Source organism: Oncorhynchus tshawytscha, linkage group LG05, assembly GCF_018296145.1.
Source record: "Oncorhynchus tshawytscha isolate Ot180627B linkage group LG05, Otsh_v2.0, whole genome shotgun sequence".
Classification (NCBI taxonomy): Eukaryota; Metazoa; Chordata; class Actinopteri; order Salmoniformes; family Salmonidae; genus Oncorhynchus; species Oncorhynchus tshawytscha.
The window spans coordinates 35,497,055-35,521,150 of record NC_056433.1 but is presented as its reverse complement, the minus strand read 5'-3'; the positions used below and the strand labels follow the sequence as shown (position 1 = coordinate 35,521,150).

The following is a 24,096-nucleotide window of genomic DNA, read 5'->3' as shown; positions in this document are numbered from 1 at the left end:
CAGAACGTTATGTGCTAGCTGGGTGGGGCCTATTAAGAGGTAACAATGTTACAGAATGTTTCAGATTGAAATTGACTTGAGCTGACATGACTCAATATTCTCCATGAGAGAAAATCATGTTGGTTCTAAAAAACATTCTTATCCGAATGTTCTGTAACGATGCAACTCCTTAAATGTGGCCATGAAATGAATGACCATCTAATTTTTTTTACTACAAGCTTACTGTAGCTCAGTGTCCTGTGCTACCCTCGGGGCAAACTCTGAGTATTCTAAACCTGAGCTAATAGACAATTGGTTTAGTGAAAACACTGGTACTGAGGAAGATAAGGTTGCTCTTCTAACTGAACTGGGGACTTGGAAGACATCCTGAAGTGGTTTTATATTTACCCATTGGTAACATTACCCATTATATGAAATACAGCATGGCACTGTGTAGAGGCCTAACGGCTGTAAACCTGAAGTAGTTAATGCATCTGGGGCATAGAAATGTAAAATAGAGACATTCTCAGTTCTACTCCAAACATTTCTATCTGAACGTTCTATAATGTTGCACCCTCCAGAATAAGAAATATTGCTCTCTGGCCCCTGAGTAGAAGCTTGAGTAGGCGTGTATATATCTTATATGGAAAATGTTTAAATTGTAGATTTGTGTTGGACTGCTCATTTTGCTGACATTTATTTTCATTTGAGGCATTTAGGGCAGTATAATTAACATGCCACACTGTGCACAATTAAGCACAAATGCAAGGTTTGGCAATCCACAGTGCAAGACGTGAGTGTATGTTCATGTTACACATGTGGGTGTAATGTGTTCATCTTCCTGCAACAATTGGACATTTTCAAACTACAGTATCAGTCAAAAGTTTGGACACACCTACTCATTCCAGGGGTTTTCTTTATTTTTACTATTTTCTACATAGTAGAATAAATGTGAAGGCATCAAAACTATGAAATAACACATGGAATCATGTAGTAACCAAAAAAAGTGTTAAACAAATCAACATATTTTATATTTGAGATTCTTCAAAGTAGCCACTTTGCCTTGATGACAGCTTTGCACACGCTTGGCATTCTCTCAACCAGCTTCATGAGGTAGTCACCTGGAAAAGCAACCAACAAGTGCTCAGCATGTTGGAACTCCTTCAAGACTTTTGGAAAAGCATTCCAGGTGAAGCTGGTTGAGAGAATGCCAAGAATGTGCAAAGCTATCATCAAGGCAAAGGGTGGCTACTTTGAAGAATCTCAAATATAAAATACATTTTTTTGGTTACTACATGACTCCATATGTGTTATTTCATAGTTGATGTCTTCACTATTATTCTAAAATGTAGAAAATAGTAAAATATTAAGAAAAACCCTTGAATGAGTAGATGTGTCAACTGGTACTGTATATCACAACGTTCAGATAAAAAAATAGTAGTAGCATAATATAGAGCAATTCAATACAAGCACCTGGGCAGGCGAAGCTAGTATAGCCTGAGTATTTGGCTACATTCATTGTCTGGGCAATTGTTTATGGTCGTGTAACGTGTGTGACACAGTGTTGGCAATTTTTTCTCACTCTCCTCGTTTCATCGAACACATAATACATCATACACTTACAGAAAACGCATACATTGAGAAATCACATTTAACTAAATACTCAAGATAGAAAAATAGTTGTATCTTAACACTCAACATCTAAATGAAATCCCAACCCATCCCACCCCAAACACCCCCCATTTTTATAAAAGTTATTTTCTTTGAAAAAAAATGTCTTATGAGGTTACTTTATGTCACGCTTTCTGACCTTTCTGCTATGTCTCATGACACGGACCCTGTCTGTCTGTTTGGTCACAAACCTGAGGTGTGGTCAAACTGCAGAATGTTCACCAACATCACTTATATTTGCAACTGTAGAATAAGTTACTGGTACTGTGGGGTTGAACCGCTTGGCAAAATATTACAATGTCATGTTTTCCAGATAATTCATATTTGTCAAAGGGAATATACACTGAAGTAGCATCATTACATTATTGGTTCAAAATTGGGCTGAGATGATTTTGTCAGGAAACCAGCAATCATGAACATCCAGTGACTTCAACACACCTCAGGTTTAGCCCTTGAGCTGCAGACAACATTCAGCCATGTCTGAAGAGAGACAGAATTGGAGACATGGATGACTAGCCAAAAAACGAGGTTATCTAAAAACTATGCTTCGCTATAGTGGTGTTCTTATTGCTTTTGAAGGGAGATTCTGTTATGGCCAAATCTTAACTTGAGAGAAATGTGCCTAATGCAAACTACAGCACAGATCCTAAAATGACGTTAACACATGTCTAACATCACCATGGATGTAGTGTAAATTGGAGAAATATTCATATTAGTTATACACAATTATCTCAAGTTAGGATTGGGCCTTTGGTTTTGTGACTTTGTTGGTTCCACTGTTGCGTAGTAGTTGTGGAATGCATCCGTGGGGGCCCTGGCTAGTCGATGGGGCCCTGGAAGATGAGGCGTGTCCAGCCCTGTGGGGTGCTGCTGAGAGGGGCAGAGCAGAAGGGACAGGTGGGCCGGAAGGCGTGGGTCCCATGGGGCAGCGGGGTATCCGCCCAGTACTTGGCTGTCCTCTCTGAACACACGTGGCCGCAGGGTACAAACGCGTACGTAGGTGCTCCAGCATCCACGTACACGGCGGGCTCACACCCCAGCCACAGGGGTACGTAGGGCCCCACGCTCCTGCATAGAGGGCACTCCCGGCGGACTGTGGAGATCCCTCCTTCCCCCTCTCCTCCTCTCGCCTCCCGGCGCTCGGGGCGCTGGCCCCAGTCGTGGCGGCCGTGTACGTGTCCGCAGGTGAGGTAAACCCAGGGCTGGCGCTCCTCCAGACTGGGGAGAAAAGGAAAACTACTAGGTTTTAAGTTTTTCCTCAAACTCAAAGCACCATTTATTTTGTTGGTAGTAGTTGTATTGTAAAATAGCTTTTAAATAGACTTCAAGGGATAAAAACATAGTTGTAATCGAGGCATGTTGAATTTGCCCCGACCACTGTCCAAGTAGATAGGGGAAACCTCCTTGTGGTGTAGCTCCTTGTCGGTCAATGTGTAGTAGCTACCCACCTGTGGCTGCGTGGCAGGCTAGGGAATGCCAGAGTACTGAGGCCTACAGGACACTGTGGCCGGGCAGCGTTGAGCTCCTGTCGCAGTGCCTCCAGGTGGCGGAGGGTGGGAGCGTGGAGCAGGCCCTCCCCAGTACGCCACAGCAGAGTGGCTCCACACAGGTCCACCAGAGAACCATCCCGCAAGGCACTGCTTTCTCCCTCCGCCTACAGGCCAGGAGACACACACAGGGAGGACATCAGACTAATACACTCGAGTACATATGCACACAAAGAACAAAATCTGAGAAAATGAAACGTCACAAATACATACAGGTGTCTATTCCCTATATAGTGCACTACTTTTGACAAGGGCCCATAGGGAATAGGGTGCCCTGGTTGTGCCTCTTGTAGCCTACGGTACTGACCAGTTTGCCTCGGCTGGGTCCAGAGCGTGTCTCTCTGAGGGCGTAGACGTCCCCACAAACAGAAATCTCCCTCCACAGGCCCTGTCTGTTGTCCTCAGGGAAACCCTCAGGGTGCATCACCAGCACCCCGTTGGTGGTCAAGCCATCCATGTGGCCGTCCGGGTTCTTCCACTTAGTGGCTTTCTCCTGGAAGAGGAGGAGGAGATGAAGAAGATGAAATAGAATAAGAAAACCAAGAAAGAACCGAAGCTTGGTTACTCACGTCTAGGATTGGTTGTGTTTAGTAGCCACCCAATGGGAGAAAATGTAGGTGGGTACTAGAGGTCGGCCGATTATAATTTTTCAACTCCGATACCGATTTATTGGAGGACCAAAATAAGCCGATACTGATTAATCGGGCGTTTTATTTAAAAAGAAATTGTAATGCCAATTACAACAATACTGAATGAACACTTATTTTAACTTAATATAAAACATCAATAAAATCAATTTAGCCTCAAATAAATAATGAAAACATGTTCAATTTTGTTTAAATAATGCAAAAACAAAGTGCTGGAAAATAAAATAAAAGTGCAATATGTGCCATGTAAAAAAGCGAACGTTTAAGTTCCTTGCTCAGAACATGAGAACATATGAAAGCTGGTGGTTCTTTTTAACATGAGTCTTCAATATTCCCAGGTAAGAAGTTTTAGGTTGTAATTATTATAGGAATTATAGGACTATTTCTCTCTATACGATTTGTATTTTATATACCTTTGACTATTGGATGTTCTTATAGGCACTTTAGTATTGCCAGTGTAACAGTATAGCTTCCGTCCCTTTCCTCGCTCCTCTCCACCCTCAAAGCAGCGTTAACCATGCAGAGCAAGGGGAACAGCTACTCCAAGTCTCAGAGCGAGTGACATTTGAAATGCTATTATCGCGCACCCCGCTAGCTAGCCATTTCACATCAGTTGCACCAGCCTAATCTCGGGAGTTGATAAACAGCACAATGCTTGAAGAATTGCGAAGAGCTGCTGGCAAAATGCACGAAAGTGCTGTTTGAATGAATGCCTACGAGCATGCTGGTGCCTACCATCGCTCAGTCAGACTGCTCTATCAAATCATAGACTTAATTATAACATAATAACACACAGAAATACGAGCCTTAGGTCATTAATATGGTCAAATCTGGAAACTATCATTTCGAAAAACAAAACGTTTATTCTTTCAGTGAAATACGGAACTGTTCCGTATTTTATCTAACGGATGGCAACCCTAACTCTAAATATTGCTGTTACATTGCACAACCTTCAATGTTTTGACATAATTACGTAAAATTCTGTCAAATTAGTTTGCAATAAGCCAGGCAGCCCAAACTGTTGCATATACCCTGACTCTGCATGCAATGAACGCAAGAGAAGTGACATAATTTCACCCTTTTAATATTGCCTACTAACCTTTCTTTTGTTTATGGTTAGGTACACGTTGGAGCAACGACAGTCCTTTTTCGCGAATGCGCACCGCATCGATTATATGCAACGCAGGACATGCTAGATAAACTAGTAATATCATCAACCATGTGTAGTTAACTAGTGATTATGATTGATTGATTGATTGATTGTTTTTTTGTAAGATAAGTTAATGCTAGCTAGCAACTTACCTTGGCTTCTTACAGGCAGGCTCCTCGTGAGGCAGGTGGTTAGAGTGTTGGACTAGTTAACAGTAAGTTTGCAAGATTGAATCCCTGAGCTGACAAGATAAAAATCTGTCGTTCAGCCCCTGAACAAGGCAGTTAACCCACCGTTCCTAGGCCGTCATTGAAAATAAGAAAGTGTTCTTAACGGACTTGCCTCGTTAAATAAAGTTGAAAATATATATATATATATATAATTTTTAAATCGGCATCCAAAAATACCGATTTCCTATTGTTATGAAAACTTGAAATCGACCCTAATTAAATCGGTCGACCTCTAGTGGGTACTACCTGAACATGTCCTATAAGGACACACTGTTTGTCTTCCGTTTGTGCCTAATGAAGTGCGACTCTTCAACAGACATCCATTTAGAGCTCTCCATTTGGTCTCTCTACAGAGCCCATGCTACACACTCACCCCTAGAAAGATGTTTTTGGAGGAGTCAAAGCCAGCGGCGTAGATGCGTGCAGTGTAGGGGGGGTTGCGTTCACACACCACCCTGCAGGCGAAGCGGGAGATGGTGCTGGGGGCCACTGAGGGGTCCTCGCACTCCTTCCCCTCTCCTGATGTGTCTGTCACAACAAAGTCTATTGGACACTCTGTGGAGCGCCCAATCTGCAGGGGAAACGAGTGAGAGAGACAAACATTACATGGGATCGGTCTTGTGTTCAGAACAGGGTTCGATGGGAAAATAATTTTTAAGGTCCTTTGCTCCCTTTAAAGTCATATTTATGTCAGGCCATGATTTGGTTTTATTGATGGATGTGATGGTGATGATTTGAGCTTTTCTTTAGCTTGTTAATTAGGCCAGGACTTGAGGGATCCTGCTGTGCTTATTACTTGCCACGATTGTATCATCGTTCACACACAAATAGCAGTAACATCTGGCTACATTTCATTTCAGGCTGTATGCAGTTACTCACGTAAATAAACCAACCACCTGTGATAACCCACTTAAGATACATTTCATAGTTCTACAATGCTCTCCATGCTTTGAATATATCCGGGGTCCTGTTCTAAGCTGGCCACCAGACATCTATTTCAGAACTGATTGAATATTCATCCCGTTCCCCAGCTGTTGTGAAAGGTTGCTGGTGTGGTTCTTACTCATACAATACAGTAGGGGTTTGGTGTGGGATTGGCTGATTGAATTGTTATTTCAGTGTGTCACACACACACACACCAAGCCCATATGTGGTGGAGAGTATTCTCAGCATGTGAGCCAAAATAAAGCATCCGTTAAACAAACTCTGGAGGAGGGTGTACACACACAGCAAAAGCATCCAGAAAGGGAAAAAGTGGTAGCAACACCTGGGTGTTCAGTCGCTATCCTCTTTCTGTTCTTCCTGTTTTTGGAAGACAAAGAACTCAGTATTACCTAGATAAGCAGGCAGGCATTATTTTTGTGTTAAGCCGAGAAAAAAAAAAAAAAAGCATTGCTGTGGTGTTTACCTGAAACATGTCAGTGTCGTTGTCGTGGCAGTACTCCACCACCACTGTCTGGTTGCGGGACAGAGTGAAGGAGATGCTGTGCTGCCCCCTGCTGTGGACTGCCTGCAATCACAACACCACCACCACAGTAGAGGAGAGTTTAGGGTAGACCTTTACATCCTCATATTGCTGCGATATCCTCTCACACACACTCCGTTACTGTAGGCCTACCATGAGGACAGCATTTCCCACTATAGGAAGACTACGGCAACATCACATTCTCACGCACACACCTTGCTGTCCTGTGGTGTGTTGAGGATGTGAACAGTGCTGGGTTTGACTCCGTTGGCCTTGGTCCTCCGGTACAGAGCGAAGCGGCTCTTCCTCCTCCCCCGGTCTCCACTGGGCAGAGAGCCATTGTACCTAGAGAACGCAAACACATAACACAGAGATTCTACATTAAATAAATTACATGCTAAATGTTTTGTAACTAAATTATGTAATATGATCATTACTTTGGATCTATGCATTAAAAAAAAATAAAAAATAAAAAAATTGAGTGGCAGCCCACAAGTACAACAGGAATATACACTCAGTGGCCAGTTTATTTGCTACACCCATCTAGTACTTGGTCAAACCCCACCCCTTTGCCTCCAGAACAGCCTGAATTCTTCAGGGCATGGAAAGCTTGCTCAATTGGTATCAAGGGACCTAACACGCACGTGCCAGGAAAACATTCCCACACCATTACAACACTGCCACCAGCCTGTACTGTTGACACCAGGCAGGTTGGGGCCATGGACTCATGCTGCTCATGCCAAATCCTGACTCAGCCATCAGCATGACGCAACAGGAACCGGGAGTCGTCGGGCCGGGCAATGTTTTTCCACTCCTCAATTGTCCAGAGTTGGTGATCGTGTGCCCACTGGAGCCACTTCTTTTTGTTTTTAGCTGATAGGAGTGATCCTCTGCCGCAATAGCCCATCTGTGACAAGAACTGATCAGTTGTACATTCCGAGATGACATTCTGCACACCACTACTGTGCCGTTATTTGCCTGTTTTTGGCTTGCCATTCTCCTTCGACCTCTAATAAACAAAGAGTTTTTGTCCACAGGACTGCCACTGACTCAATGTTTTGTTTATCGCACCATTCTCAGTAAATCCTAGACACTGTCGTGCGTGAAAAGCCCAGGAGATCGTTTCTGACATACTGGAACCACCGACGATCATACCATGCTCAAAGTCACTAAATTTGACAACTCGTTCAATCGAACAGTAACGGAGTTCCTTGATGCCGGTCTGCCTGCTTTAAATAACAACATCTGAAAATAAATAAATAAGAAAGAGAATACGCCATGTAGTAGAGGTCGACCGATTAGGATTTTTCAACGCCAAAACCAATTATTAGAGGACCAAAAAAGCCGATACCGGACGATTTTGTAAAATTTGTAATAATGACAATTACAACAATACTGAATAAACACTTATTTTAACTTAATATAAAACATCAATAAAATCAATTTAGCCTCAAATAAATAATGAACCATGTTCAATTTGGTTTAAATAATGCAAAAACAAAGTGTTGGAAAAAAAAAAGTAAAAGTGCAATATGTGTCATGTAAAAAAAGCTAACGTTTAAGTTCCTTGCTCAGAACATGAGAACATATGAAAGTTGCTGGTTCCTTTTAACATGAGACTTCAATATTCCAAGGTAAGAGGTTTTAGGTTGTAGTTAATATAGTATTTATAGGACTATTTCTCTCTATACCATTTGTATTTCATATACCTTTGACTATTGGATGTTCTTATAGGCACTATAGTATTGCCAGTGTAACAGTATAGCTTCCGTCCCCCTCCTCGCCCCTACCTGGGCTCGAACCAGGAACACATCGACAACAGTCACACTCGAAGCATCGTTACCCATCGCTCCACAAAAGCCGCGGCCCTTGCAGCGCAAGGGGAATAACTACTCCAAATCTAAAAGCGAGTGACGTTTGAAACAGTATTAGCGCACACCCAGCTAACTAGCTAGCCATTTCACATTGGTTACACCAGCCATTAGGCTGATAGGCTTGAAGTCATAAACAGCGCTGTGCTTGCGAAGAGCTGCTGGCAAAACACACATAAGTGCTGTTTGAATGAATGATTACGGGCCTGCTGCTGCTCAGTCCGACTGCTCTATCAAATCAGACTTAATTATAACATAATAACACACAGAAATACGAGCCTTTGGTCATTAATATGATCGAATCCGGAAACTATCATTTCGAAAACAAAACGTTTATTATTTCAGTGAAATACGGAACCGTTCGGTATTTTATCTAACGGGTGGCATCCCTAAATCTAAATATTCTTGTTACATTGCACAACCTTCAATGTATGTCATAATTACGTAAAATTCTGGCAAATTAGTTCACAATGAGACAGGCTGTTCCATATACCCTGACTCTGCCTGCTAAACTGGATTAGTAGTTATAACTAGTGATTATGATTGATTGTTTTTTATAAGATAAGTTTAATGCTAGCTAGCAATTTACCTTGGCTTCTACTGCATTCGCGTAACAGGCAGGCTACTCGCGGAGTGCAATGGTTAGAGCGTTGGACTAGTTAACTGTGCGGTTGCAAGCTTGGAACCCCTGAGTTAACAAGGTGAAAATCTGTCGTTCTGCCCCTGAACAAGGCAGTTAACCCACAGTTCCTAGGCAGTCATTGAAAATATCAAATCAAATTTATTTATATAGCCCTTCGTACATCAACTGATATCTCAAAGTGCTGTACAGAAGCCCAGCTTAAAACCCCAAACAGCAAGCAATGCAGGTGTAGAAGCACGGTGTCTAGGAAAAACTCCCTAGAAAGGTCAAAACCTAGGAAGAAACCTAGAGAGGAACCAGGCTATGTGGGGTGGCCAGTCCTCTTCTGGCTGTGCCGGGTGGAGATTGTAACAGGACATTGCCAAGATGTTCAAATGTTCATAAATGACCAGCATGGTCAAATAATAATAATCACAGGCAGAACAGTTGAAACTGGAGCAGCAGCACGGCCAGGTGTTCTAATAATAATAATTTTTAATAATCGGAAATCGGCGCCCCAAAATACCGATTTCTGATTGTTATGAAAACTTGAAATCGGCTCTAATTAATCGGCCTTTCCGATTAATCGGTCGACCTCTACCATGTAGCCTATTCACCTCATTTGATCTTTGGAGATATCGCAAATCCCTGCTGATCATCGTCTCCCGTCTGTGTTGGTTTCTGTGGGCCTACTTTGCTACAGAATGAAACATCTCTTTTATAAATGCTGGCCTATCACCTCCACCACTCATTCCTCACAGACAACTAATGTACAACTACCCGCTCATAGATACGGATAAGTACCACTTGAGTCCGATTCACTGACAGGCCACTTGAAACCTCAGAATAGCGCGCTTACTGGGCGAACCCTCTTTAAACTGAAACACCAATTAACTGTATTCAGCAAATGCCTGAATAACAATTGTTGAATTAATATGGTGCTCTGAATACTTGTAGGTTCAACTCCTTCTTAACCTCTCCTCTGGGCACTTTTCTCTCTGTGTGTGTGTGTGTGTGATATATATATATATATATCTTTGTTAGTGTGTGTCAGCACCGAAAGAGACAGCGAGAGACACGGAAGAGAAAAAGAGAAAGAATGAGTAAGCGTTAGCCTAAGTGGAACTGTGCGGTCATCTCAGCTGATTGTTCAAACCTAAACTCTTTCTTGTCTCGTCTCTAGCTTGCTGGGCAACTGAGAAGAACTGCACGGTCACGCTAAGAGTTCATGGTGAGGCCTGCTTTCAGCTAATCAGCTGGGCATGGTACCTATTAAACACTATTCAGATGATGCCCAGTGGACACAGAGCCCTTTGAGGGGACATCAACCCTGCTTTCAAATCAAATTATTCCTCTCCTCTCTCTCTCTAGCCCTTCCTCCTTTCTCCCAGCCCTCGCTCTCCTCTTTTAACAAAGCTATGCCTCTCTATGCCAAGCTGCAGCTGCTCTTCCTGGACGATCAGCATCATTCCACAGTTCTAAACGAGACCTAAGCCAAGATCTTTCCCTTTCACAATGTTAGTCCAGACCAGACAAGATATTTCCCTTTCCACAGTGGTGGAACAGAGTGCAGTAGTGAGGCCCGGTCATGAGATCTAAGGAGAGGAGATCTCAAATCAAATCAATCTGAAGGGAACCCACTGCTACCTGTACAATGACCCTGTGTCACATCAGGACAGAGCTGAACAGGCAGGAGGGAGGGGGGGTAAGGAGAAAGAGGGCATAGAGGAGAGGTAGACCAGAAAGAAAGAGACAGGGCAGGGAGAGAGGGCAGATAAATACAGGGAGATAGGGCAGAGAGAAAGGGGGTAAACGTGAGGGAGAGAGCAGGAGTAGAGCAGGGCAGAGGTCAGGAAGAGAGGGATACAGAAAGCGATTAAAGGGCCGAGATGCCAGTTCTGGTCCATCTGCTTCCCGCCAGGAAAAAACACAGTAGGGTTTGGCGATATTACAATAGTATTGTCAACAATGACTGACAGCTATGGTCGATGGTGACGACATCGTAATGTGACAGGCGATGGTTTACCTATTTGAACTTGACTGTCGCTGCGCAGAAAAGAATGGAGTTGGCCAGTGGACGGCAGGGCAGCACACGTGTGACATTCAGAGTAATCTGCCTATTCCTTTCCATTTGCTATAGCCTGTGTTATATAGACCTACAGAACGCATTCCTTAAATATACTGATCAAAAATATAAATGCAACAATTTCAAAGATTTTACTGAGTTACAGTACATAGAAGGAAATCAGTCAATTGAAATAAATTCATTAGGCCCTAATCTGTGGATTACACATGACTGGGCAGGGGGCCTGGGAGGGCAAACGCTCAGTCACCGGGGAGAGCCAGGCCCAGCCACTGGGACGAGCCAGGCCCAGCCACTCAGAATGAATTTTTCCCAACAAAAGGGCAGTCCTGCAGTCAACATTACTTATTGTCCCCAGCACAAGGTGCACCTGTGTTTATTAATCAGGTTTAATCAGCTTGTTGATATGCCACACCTGTCAGGATTATCTTGGTGAAGGAGAAATTCTCACTAACAGGGATGTAAACAAATTTGTGCACAAATTAAGAGAAATAAGCATTTTTTGTGTGAGTATATGACATTTCTGGTATCTTTTATTTCAGCTCATGAAACATGGGACCAACAGTTGATATGTTGTGTTTATATTTTTGTTGAGTATTTGTTTGTCTAGCGGTTTCAAAAAACGTAGGCCATATTCCCTCGTCTCTCCATTCGATATGGAATATGACTTTGGGCTTTCATCGTTTTACACATGCATGGTTTCTCTCCTAATCAAACAATATATTAATCTAACAGAGTTCCAACTCAAAAAGTTGTTTGAATAGCCTACAAATTTAAGGTTGCCAGGGAACTAATAATGAGAGAGAACAAACATTATCAATAGCCTATAGAAAAATTGAATGACAAGTTCAAGCTTATTATGAAAGAAGTGACCCACGCGGGGTAGAAAAATCCCTCCATGCGAGGTCAAAAACCAAACGGTCAATAACCTGTCCTCCTACTAGGCCTATCACAAAAGCTTTAAGGCAAGTCAAAGTTACAAACAGTAGCTTATTTCCCAAATATTCAAATAGCCTAAGAAGGTGTTGTCCTAAAGTCTCCTCTTGCAAAAAGAACAACTACAAATGTTGGAGTCTATAAGCCTAGTGATAGGCTATTCTCAATCACAGCTTTATGAGAGATAGAACGATTATTATCCAGTTCTGAAGACTGTAGACTTGCTTATCCAGCCCATGAGTTATAACCTAATTCACTACGGTATGACCGCTCGTTCCTTATTAGTTGACAGTCACTTTGCTGCATCATGTGCGCGAGACACACCTGTTCCATGCTGAATCTCCACCAGAAAGGTATATTATAAAATGTTTGCTTGCACTTAGCCTCTGCCCAGGCTTTCAGCAACATTATCTTTCATCATGATTCATCCAGTTGTAGCCGCGATTTGGCGCTATTAAAATAGGGGCCAATACCATCAAATCACAATGTTTTATGAGGACATAATCACAATAGGAAAAGGGTTGACATCGCCCAAAAGCTGTACGCAGTATGAAATATTAACTTCCTCTGCCCCCTGACACCAGCCTTATTTTTGTGGAGGGCAGAAGTGCCATTAAGGACTGCTTCTCTTAGAGAGTCAGCAAACAGCACTGGGGAAGGAGTAAGACAGAGAAAGATAGAAAGTAGAGAAGGAGAAGTGGGCGCGAGAGAGAAGGGCAGGGGTGAGCTGCAGAGCCGGGCCCTGGCTAGCACACAGAACCAGAGAGTCCACTCAGCCTAGTCTAACTAAGATAATGAATGACAGATAGCAGACAGGGACTCACTGCAGAACAATCACATCACATGCCCTGCACTGAGATACCGACTGACCGAGCCTGCCGAACCTTTTATGGTTAAGGTGGATCTGGCAAATCATGCCATCGCAGCATAAAAGGGAAAGGGGGATACCTAGTCAGTTGTACAACTGAATGCATTCAACTGAAATGGGTCTTCCGCATTTAACCCAACCCTTCTAAATCAGAGAGGTACATGGGGCTGCCTTAATCGACATCCACGTCATCGGCGCCCGGGGAACAGTGGGTTAACTGCCTTGCTCAGGGGCAGAACGAAAAGATTTTTACCTTGTCAGCTCTGGGATTCGATCCAGCAACCTTTCAGTTACCAGCCCAACACTAACATAGGTTAGTTATAGTCAAAATATACACGTCTGATAGCGACGAGGAGAGGGTTTTCTCAAGATTTCCTCAATGTTATACTGCAGCTAGAGAACTGGGAAGAACATTCAGCATTTCCTAGAACATCATTGGGTCTGTGTGTGAACAAGATTTCATGTAATGACTAAATCATTACAGTATAATTACAAAGGAAAGAGGGAGATACTAAAAGCATTTCTGCAGAGGACTGCGTGCTTTGTAGTGTCACGCATGGCTGTTTTGTCTCTGCCACTGTATGTCCTTTACAGGGGGGAGAATGCGGCTAATCAGTATTCAAGTGCAGCTTGACTCTATGCCCATGATGGTCAGCAGCATACGGACAGCATAGCCACGAGGGCTAGGTGGAGATTTGACCATACTGCTAACTAGAGGTCGACCGATTAATCAGGGCCGATTTCAAGTTTTCATAACAATTCTGTATTTTTGGACACAGATTTGGCCAATTAAAAAAATTATTTAACACCTTTATTTAACTAGGCAAGTCAGTTAAGAACACATTCTTATTTTCAATGACGGCCTAGGAACGGTGGGATAACTGCCTTGTTCAGGGGCAGAACGACAGATTTTTACCTTGTCAGCTCGGGGATTCAATCTTGCAACCTTACGGTTAACTAGTCCAATGCTCTAACCACCTGCCTTACATTGCACTCCACGAGGAGCCTGCCTGTTACGCGAATGCAGTAAGAAGCAAAGGTAAGTTGCTAGCTAGCATGTAAACTTATCTTATAAAAAAACAATCAATCATAATCACTAGTTAACGACACATGGTTGATGATATTACTAGTTTAGCGTGTCCTAAGGTACAAATCTGTCATTCTGCCCCTGAACAGGCAGTTAACCCACTGTTCCTAGGCTGTCATTGAAAATAAGAATTTGTTCTTAACTGACTTGCCTAGTTAAATAAAGGTAAAATAAATAAAAATAAATATAATTGATGCAGTGCGCATTCGCGAAAAAGGACTGTCGTTGTGCCAACGTGTACCTAACCATAAACATCAATTCCTTTCTTAAAATCAATACACAAGTATATATTTTTAAACCTGCATATTTAGTTAATATTGCCTGCTAACATTAATTTATTTTAACTAGGGTAATTGTGTCACTTCTCTTGCAACAGAGTCAGGGTATATGCAGCAGTTTGGGCCGCCTGGCTTCTTGCGAACTATGTGAAGACTATTTCTTCCTAACAAAGACAGCCAACTTCGCCAAATGGGGGATGATTTAATAAAAGCGCATTTGCGAAAAAAGCACAATCGTTGCACGACTGAAATTGTGTCACTTCTCCTGCGTTCATTGCACGCAGAGTCAGGGTATATGCAACAGTTTGGGCCGCCTGGCTCATTGCGAACTAATTTGCCAGAATTTTACGTAATTATGACATAACATTGAAGGTTGTGCAATGTAACAGGAATATTTAGACTTAGGGTTGCCACCCGTTAGATAAAATACGGAACGGTTCCATATTTCACTGAAAGAATAAACGTTTTGTTTTCGAAATGATAGTTTCCGGATTCTACCATATTAATGACCAAAGGCTCGTATTTCTGTGTGTTATGTTATAATTAAGTCTATGATTTGATATTTGATAGAGCAGTCTGACTGTGCGATAGTAGGCAGCAGTAGGCTCGTACGCATTCATTCAAACAGCACTTTTGTGCGTTTTTGCCAGCAGCTCTTCGCAATGCTTCAAGCATTGAGCTGTTTATGACTTCAAGCCTATCAACTCCTGAGATTAGGCTGGTGTAACTGATGTGAAATGGCTAGCTAGTTAGCGGGGTGCGCGATAATAGCGTTTTAATCGGTGACGTCACTCACTCAGCGACTTGGAGTAGTTGTTCCCCTTGCTCTGCAAGGGCCGCGGCTTTTGTGGAGCGATGGGTAACGATGCTTCGAGGGTGTCTGTTGTCGATGTGTTCCTGGTTCGAGCCCAGGTAGGGGCGAGGAGAGGGACGGAAGCTATACTGTTACACTGGCAATACTAAAGTGCCTAGAAGAACATCCAATAGTCAAAGGTATATGAAATACAAATCGTATAGAGAGAAATAGTCCTATAATTCCTATAATAACTACAACCTAAAACTTCTTACCTGGGAATATTGAAGACTCATGTTAAAAAGAACCACCAGCTTTCATATGTTCTCATGTTCTGGAGCAAGGAACTTAAACATGAGCTTTTATACATGGCACATATTGCACTTTTACTTTCTTCTCCAACACTTTGTTTTTGCTTTATTTAAACCAAATTGAACATGTTTCATTATTTATTTGAGGCTAAATTGATTTTATTGATGCATTATATTAAGTTAAAATAAGTGTTCATTCAGTATTGTTGTAATTGGCATTATTACAATGTCTTTTTTATATTATATAAAAAAAGACAAATTAATTGGTATCGGCTTTTTCTGGTCCTCCAAAAATTGATATCGGTATTAAAAAAATCATAATCGGTCGATCTCTACTGCGAACACATTATTATACTTGAGGTGTCAGTCAGAATTCCACTCTTCTTGCATATTTTTTTGCATGTTATTGAGACACAAGACTGTGGATAAACCATTAGCCCCTACCCTTATGCATTTTTACTTGTTTATTGGAGGTACATGCAACCCGCCAAAACATTCCATTGTAGCTAGCCTACAAGAGGTAGGCTAGCTATAATAACTATATTGCTCATATCTATCCAATATTTTCATATCTGTGCCCAGATCAAGGCTAGGGGTTGATTTGGGATTGCGCCGTAGTCTAGTTCAGGAGGGGTGGAGAGAGGAAGAGTGGTGTCATGGAGTCACTGCATCAGAGGCCTGTATGCAGGATGCTCTTGAAGCACAACGGAAGTTTGAGAATGAGAGAGTACATGGGAACGTAGTTAAGCCAAAGATCCTCAGGACTATAGACTGGGCAGAGGTGGAAATGCTGAATGTCTGTCTCTCTTATGCACATCCTGTCTGGTATGTGTGGGGAAAATATGTTAGCCAACATGCAGGCACCATTTGTGAATGCTCCAATAGGCCTGCGTGTGGTTGTTGATTAATTCCCTAAGTGAACCACAAACGTAGGCTATATATACACACACATCAATTGTGGTGGGATATGCTACGCTGTGTTTTACCGGTTGGTTTGGTTTCATCCAGTGTCCCACTTTCTGCGATCATCACAGCTCCAGAATAGTATGACATCATAGGTATTTTCAGCCTGAGCAATCGAGTGCTGATTTTACACCGACTCAGATCTTTATTGAAGAAAAAAGCCTACATCCTCCTTACTCATTTCAGTGTGGGCTTATGATGATGTGGCAGACTACTTATTATAACAATTATATTCGGGCGCTGTTACAAAGTAACAATAGATCAAATCAGTCCCCAGTGTTACAAAGTTACTGCAACGTTACTATACTTAGCGCTCGTTCTATAGCAACTTCACAATAATTTCCCCACAATTGTGTGGGGCAAATTTGTTGCGAAATATAAATAAGCTTACATTTTCTGTATAGCAATAAAGGATAACGTTTGTCTGTGTAGAACAAAACCAACCGAACTCAAATCGACTCACACCGTCATCCTTTCAATTGTTTTCGTAGTACACGAATATAACAGTAGTAACCAAATCGCGCTACCACGACTATTTGCTCAGTTTCGATCAACTACTATTTATCCGTCTAGCCTACTGTTACTCACCCCAGTAGGACCAGCTCGCCGTATTTCACCGGGTCTTTAACGGGCACATCATCTTCGTCCTGGTTCGGCGAATTCATCAGACTGGCGCGAGCTTGGTCTTGTAAACGTTCGAGAGCGATAGTAGTGAAATAAAATCACAAATACACCCTTCAAACTACGTGGAAGTTTCTTGATTTGAATTCTATCCGAGTTTGATTAGAGGCAAGAGTTTCTTGAGAATTCTTGTTCTTCGTTTGATTGTTTTGATTCCGTGAGCGAGCATCTTTTGAAAAGAATGTAGAAAAAGCTACTAATTTAAGGCCCGCGCGACACAAAACTGTTCTGTAGCAGAGTGTACAAAAACAGCTCCCGGGCAGAGGGAGTCGACTGACCCATATTTTGTAGGGGATGACAATAAAATAAAAAAATTAAAAACGAATAATACATTCCCTATAAGATAACAATCTATGTTTTTCGTACGTATTGTTTTGAATCAGACATACTGTGTGGGAATAATACTGAAATATAATTTTGTTCTTTCTTAAAATTAAGTTCAGTGACCAACAATCTCCCTTTGAAAACCATGCAGATTGTCGAGGTCTTGATGAGCAGCTTGCTAGTAGTGACTATTATGTAAAATAAAATAAAGCGGTTTCAAATTCTGGGAAAGGAAATGCAATCCCTTTGTAGTCCAGGCTCAGCATATTATATTTCACATTTTTGATTTACATTTTTTGTCATTTTATAAAGAGCTTGAAGAATTGTGCAATGTCTCTCTGGTGGCAGTCATTATAACGTTATAACGTACTTCTCTTGTTGACTGTTTAGATTTCATTTGGAAGTGGGTCAGACAGCCATTCTTTTATTTATTTTTTAAACCAATCCCAGCATATCGGTACACCCAGTCTCATTCCCATTGACATAGGTTGGGAGACAGGGATATTGGACATGTAATGGATTTCGGATCCAATAAAAAAAATTAAGTTACCCATTTTGTGGGTCAGTTCACCTGTGTGAAAACCTGTTCGCATTCAAAATAAAAGGCCCCCTTTGAAACTGTAGGTGATGTGGACGCCAAGGAACTTGAAGCTCTCAACCTGCTCCACTACAGCCCTGTCGATGAGAATGGGAGCGTGCTCAGTCCTCCTTTACCTGTAGTCCACAATCATCTCCCTTGTCTTGATCACTTTACAGACTTACCCCATTTCATGTTTGCACACTTTATAAGTATCATTTTACTCAGCGACACCCACAGATTATAATTCCAAAGAGTTTACACAAATATTAGCATATTAGCTCTTATTGCAGGACTCCAAACCCACTGTGAAATTAACAACGTTAACAACATTGTGTAAACTAGACATAGTTGTATTCTGTGGGTGTCAATGAGTAGGCAGATACACCATTTCATAGGTGCACACTCAGTAGGTAGAGCTGTACAGTGCACATACACATTCTAAAAAAGGCTACGTGTGCACCACCAAGTCAGAACAGTAGTCTAAGTTATGAGGGGAAAAGGACAAAATTATTAGGGTGAGGCACATGGCCGACTAACAGCTTTCTACACAACATACACTTAGTATTACTTTCTTAGCTACAGTATACATATCTCCCTGGCATAGTACATCATTTATGCAGCAGCATACAATACATTTTTGGACTCACCTTGTCCTGTGCTCACTTGACCAGGAAGGTGACACAGCGGTCCTTCATGTGGGCAAATTGTGTGATCAAACTTGTCATCAAAGTCTGGTATTCTCTGGATTTACAGTGCTTTCAAGACAACTGGGAACTCTGTAAAAAAAACAAGGTTGAATCATGACTCAGTGATCTTCAGGTCAGAGCTCTAGAAAGAGGCCTGAGATGCCGACTTGGATGACATTTCAAAACTGTCACAGTTCCTGTTATTTGATTGTTGTTTCCTTAGGTTACCACTGGAGGGCACCCTTGCCTGTTTTTCTTGTTACTCTGATTATTACTTATTGCATTAATCTATTTTACCTTTATTTAACTAGGCAAGTCAGTTAAGAACAAATTCTTATTTTCAATGACAGCCTAGGAACAGTGGGTTAACTGCCTGTTCAGGGGCAGAACAACAGAGATGTTCCTTGTCAGCTCTGGGATTTGAACTTGCAACCTTTCGGTTACTAGTCCAATGCGCTAACCGCTAGGCTACCATGCCTATGTTTAATTACCTTCTCTGTTCACCTGGTTGCCTTGTTATTTTGGTTCCTCAGTTGGCCTGTATCTTTGCTTAGGTCTCAAGTTTTATTAGTGTGCTCTTGTCCGGTTTCCTTGTTTCTGTTAAGACTGGATTTACCCTTATCTCTGCTTGCTGTGTTTCTCTGCAGCTGGGTTCGAGTTAATACTAGCGTTATTGTTACAAAAACGTATTTTCCCAGCCGGGGGAGCAAATTTTTTTCAGAGTTCGCAGTTGTCTTGATCTCACTGAATGCTGAGATTTCCCAGTTCCAAGTTTCCAGTTGTTTTGAATGCAGCAGTAGTTATGCTCATTGACAGCATGGCCAATGTATTCAACATTTTCTGGCCCATGGTGTTGCATGTGAATGTTTATAATTTTAAGCTTGGAAAAGAGAACCTTAATCCAGACTTGGACCGCACAGCCTTTCCACTGAATAGCAGGCTAGTGATTGCTTTGCAACGCTTGTGGTTAGCCACTGATTCCTTCCAGAACACTCATCATTGAATTTGCGATTTCAAACTTGTTGTGTAATGTTTATGTCCAATGGCCGATGAACACCGATACGTTTTATCCATCATTTCTCTTCATATGACAAGTATTGAAAAGGATATACTTGTAGATTGCCGACTTGATTCATGATGATGACTGCTTGTCTAGATTGTTAGCTAAGATTTTGAAAGTATGATGACATGATAAGTACAATCAAAGCTATGGTAGATATAACGTGATTTGATGTCATTTTATCTGTAGCCAATGACATTGAGCCTTCTTGGATGGGCACTTCTAAAGTAAATCTATGGCAGCACCTAATGGGCTTGAACTTTCTAGCTCTCCCTGTAGATTTTGCAGGGACGCAGTGTCCCCATGAGTGACAAAACACTGAGCCAATCACGGTGCAACTAGAGAACATTACCAACCCCTACGCTCTGTATTTTATGCTGGCTGCCCCACCAATACAGAAAGCACTGAGCAAGGCTGAAACAGCTGCAATTTGGAGCTGCCATAAGAAAGCAAAAAAGTATGCGGCTTTATTAACTCTATTATATATTTTGTCATGTTTACAAACTGATATGTGACATGAATTAATGCCAAAATAAATAGCTAAACAAGTGGAGCTCAAAACAGGTGGGGCCCTGCCCCACTTTCCCTGAATGCTCTACAATTATACAAAATCAGCAATGGGATTTGAACTGTTATTTTACTGTTTGTCAAATTAATTAATTGTATTTATTTTGAAGTTATATAACAACATTCTACCCTTTTATTTGCACTAGTCTAACTACGGCACTACTCCACAATTTGTATCAGTTTGGATTAGTTTCAATGGGGAACTTATGTTGAAGGCGAACCGCAAATTGTGGTTACTCCATATTGTGGCTAGCTTCACACAGGGGATTAGTTCCACATCTACATTCTACAGCATTGTATACTTGTCTGTACTTTAAAAAATATATCATTTTGTGAAATATCTGTAAATGTTCACTAATTACTGTAACTTCAAAATCCAACAGTTACAGTGCCTTGCGAAAGTATTCGGCCACCTTGAACTTTGCGACCTTTTGCCACATTTCAGGCTTCAAACATAAAGATATAAAACTGTATTTTTTTGTGAAGAATCAACAACAAGTGGGACACAATCATGAAGTGGAACGACATTTATTGGATATTTCAAACTCAAAAACTGATCAAAAACTGAAAGATTGGGCATGCAAAATTATTCAGCCCCTTTACTTTCAGTGCAGTGAACTCTCTCCAGAAGTTCAGTGAGGATCTCTGAATGATCCAATGTTGACCTAAATGACTAATGATGATAAATACAATCCACCTGTGTGTAATCAAGTCTCCGTATAAATGCACCTGCACTGTGATAGTCTCAGAGGTCCGTTAAAAGTGCAGAGAGCATCATGAAGAACAAGGAACACACCAGGCAGGTCCGAGATACTGTTGTGAAGAAGTTTAAAGCCGGATTTGGATACAAAAAGATTTCCCAAGCTTTAAACATCCCAAGGAGCACTGTGCAAGCGATAATATTGAAATGGAAGGAGTATCAGACCACTGCAAATCTACCAAGACCTGGCCGTCCCTCTAAACTTTCAGCTCATACAAGGAGAAGACTGATCAGAGATGCAGCCAAGAGGCCCATGATCACTCTGGATGAACTGCAGAGATCTACAGCTGAGGTGGGAGACTCTGTCCATAGGACAACAATCAGTCGTATATTGCACAAATCTGGCCTTTATGGAAGAGTGGCAAGAAGAAAGCCATTTCTTAAAGATATCCATAAAAAGTGTCGTTTAAAGTTTGCCACAAGCCACCTGGGAGACACACCAAACATGTGGAAGAAGGTGCTCTGGTCAGATGAAACCAAAATTTAACTTTTTGGCAACAATGCAAAACGTTATGTTTGGCGTAAAAGCAACACAGCTCATCACCCTGAACACATCATCCCCACTGTCAAACATGGTGGTGGCAGCATCATGGTTTGGGCCTGCTTTTCTTCAGCAGGGACAGGGAAGATGGTTAAAATTGATGGGAAGATGGATGGAGCCAAATACAGGACCATTCTGGAAGAAAACCTGATGGAGTCTGCAAAAGACCTGAGACTGGGACGTAGATTTGTCTTCCAACAAGACAATGATCCAAAACATAAAGCAAAATCTACAATGGAATGGTTCAAAAATAAACATATCCAGGTGTTAGAATGGCCAAGTCAAAGTCCAGACCTGAATCTAATCGAGAATCTGTGGAAAGAACTGAAAACTGCTGTTCACAAATGCTCTCCATCCAACCTCACTGAGCTCGAGCTGTATTGCAAGGAAGAATGGGAAAAAATTTCAGTCTCTCGATGTGCAAAACTGATAGAGACATACCCCAAGTGACTTACAGCTGTAATTGTAGCAAAAGGTGGCGCTACAAAGTATTAACTTAAGGGGGCTGAATAATTTTGCACGCCCAATTTTTCAGTTTTTGATTTGTTAAAAAAGTTTGAAATATCCAATAAATGTCGTTCCACTTCATGATTGTGTCCCACTTGTTGTTGATTCTTCACAAAACAATACAGTTTTATATCTTTATGTTTGAAGCCTGAAATGTGGCAAAAGGTCGTAAAGTTCAAGGGGGCCGAATACTTTCGCAAGGCACTGTACATTGGGTCAATGTATTTTCTTTGACAAATGGTAGCAGACTACTGCAAACTACCTCACACTTCCCCTCTCTCGCCGTGTGTGTGTGTGTGTGTGTGTGTGTGTGTGTGTGTGTGTGTGTGTGTGTGAGAGAGAGAGAGAGTGAGAACAATATTAGAGACATATTTCCCTCAGATTACACAGATCCACAAAGAATTTGAAAACAAAGCCAATTTTGATAAATTCCCATATCTACTGGGTGAAATACCATAGTGTGCCATCGAGAGAGCGAGAGAGAACTGAAATTCACTGGTCGCTTAAACTCAGGGACTGTTCGCTTCGGTAGAACAATGTCTGCTTCTGGCCACAGGACGGCGGTGCTTGTCACAAAGTTCCAAAAGTTTTCAAAATATCAGTGAGGAAATAAAGATGGTATCTATTTATCACCATAAATAGCTGTGTTGAATTGACAATCCCTAGCCACCTCACTGTCCCAAAGAACTAGAGGTTCTGGAGGAGCAAATAAAGCAGATACCGATTAATCTGTCGATTTTTATGTATACACTGCTCAAAAAATAAAGGGAACACTAAAATAACACATCCTAGATCTGAATGAATGAAATATTCTTATTAAATACTTTTTTTTACATAGTTGAATGTGCTGACAACAAAATCACACAAATTATCAATGGATATCAAATTTATCAACCCATGGAGGTCTGGATTTGGAGTCACTCAAAATTAAAGTGGAAAACCACACTACAGGCTGATCCAACTTTGATGTAATGTCCTTAAAACAAGTCAAAATGAGGCTCAGTAGTGTGTGTGGCCTCCACGTGCCTGTATGACCTCCCTACAACGCCTGGGCATGCTCCTGATGAGGTGGCAGATGGTCTCATGAGGGATCTCCTCCCAGACCTGGACTAAAGCATCCGCCAACTTCTGGACAGTCTGTGGTGCAACGTGGCATTGGTGGATGGAGCGAGACATGATGTCCCAGATGTGCTCAATTGGATTCAGGTCTGGGGAACGGGCGGGCCAGTCCATAGCATCAATGCCTTCCTCTTGCAGGAACTGCTGACACACTCAAGCCACATGAGGTCTAGCATTGTCTTGCATTAGGAGGAACCCAGGGCCAACCACACCAGCATATGGTCTCACAAGGGGTCTGAGGATCTCATCTCGGTACCTAATGGCAGTCAGGCTACCTCTGGCGAGCACATGGAAATGCCACCCCACATCATGACTGACCCACCGCCAAACCGGTCATGCTGGAGGATGTTGCAGGCAGCAGAACGTTCTCCACAGCGTCTCCAGACTGTCACATGTGCTCAGTGTGAACCTGCTTTCATCTGTGAAGAGCACAGGGCGCCAGTGGCGAATTTGCCAATCTTGGTGTTCTCTGGCAAATGCCAAACGTCCTGCACGGTGTTGGGCTGTAAGCACAACCCCCACCTGTGGACGTCGAGCCCTCATACCACCCTCATGGAGTCTGTTTCTAACCGTTTGAGCAGATACATGCACATTTGTGGCCTGCTGGAGGTCATTTTGCAGGGCTCTGGCAGTGCTCCTCCTGCTCCTCCTTGCACAAAGGCGGAGGTAGCGGTCCTGCTGCTGGGTTGTTGCCCTCCTATGGCCTCCTCCTCTAGTGCTACCACTAGAGTGAAAGCACCGCCAGCGTTCGAAAGTGACCAAAACATCAG

General features: G+C 42.2%; 1 protein-coding gene across 2 annotated transcripts; it reads right to left on the bottom strand.

Moving 5' to 3' along the window:
- Positions 1–1,289: 1,289 nt before the first annotated feature.
- LOC112250551 (E3 ubiquitin-protein ligase pellino homolog 2) lies at positions 1,290–17,416 on the bottom strand. 2 transcript variants are annotated; one of them, XM_024420800.2, is made up of 7 exons: positions 17,090–17,416; positions 6,905–7,034; positions 6,633–6,734; positions 5,598–5,795; positions 3,505–3,690; positions 3,099–3,304; positions 1,290–2,886 (listed from the first exon to the last, which is right to left on the bottom strand). In XM_024420800.2, the coding sequence occupies exons 1-7, from the start codon at positions 17,164–17,166 to the stop codon at positions 2,469–2,471; spliced, it is 1,317 nt and encodes a 438-aa protein (XP_024276568.1). In that variant the 5' UTR covers positions 17,167–17,416; the 3' UTR covers positions 1,290–2,468. The 2 variants fall into 2 exon arrangements, with proteins under 2 accessions (XP_024276568.1, XP_024276569.1); XM_024420801.2 differs by having other exon boundaries at positions 1,290–2,868.
- Between the last annotated feature and the right edge of the window lie 6,680 nt (positions 17,417–24,096).

Bases quoted from the DNA above. Each gene is read 5' to 3' on its own strand.
- LOC112250551 (XM_024420800.2), bottom strand. From the start codon at position 17,166: ATGAATTCGCCGAACCAGGACGAAGATGATGTGCCCGTTAAAGACCCG. The intron at 7,035-17,089 runs GTGAGTAACAGT...TGCGTTCTCTAG, and splicing joins GGCGAGCTGGTCCTACTGGG to GTACAATGGCTCTCTGCCCA. The intron at 2,887-3,098 runs GTGGGTAGCTAC...AAAACCTAGTAG, and splicing joins AGCCTGCCACGCAGCCACAG to TTTTCCTTTTCTCCCCAGTC.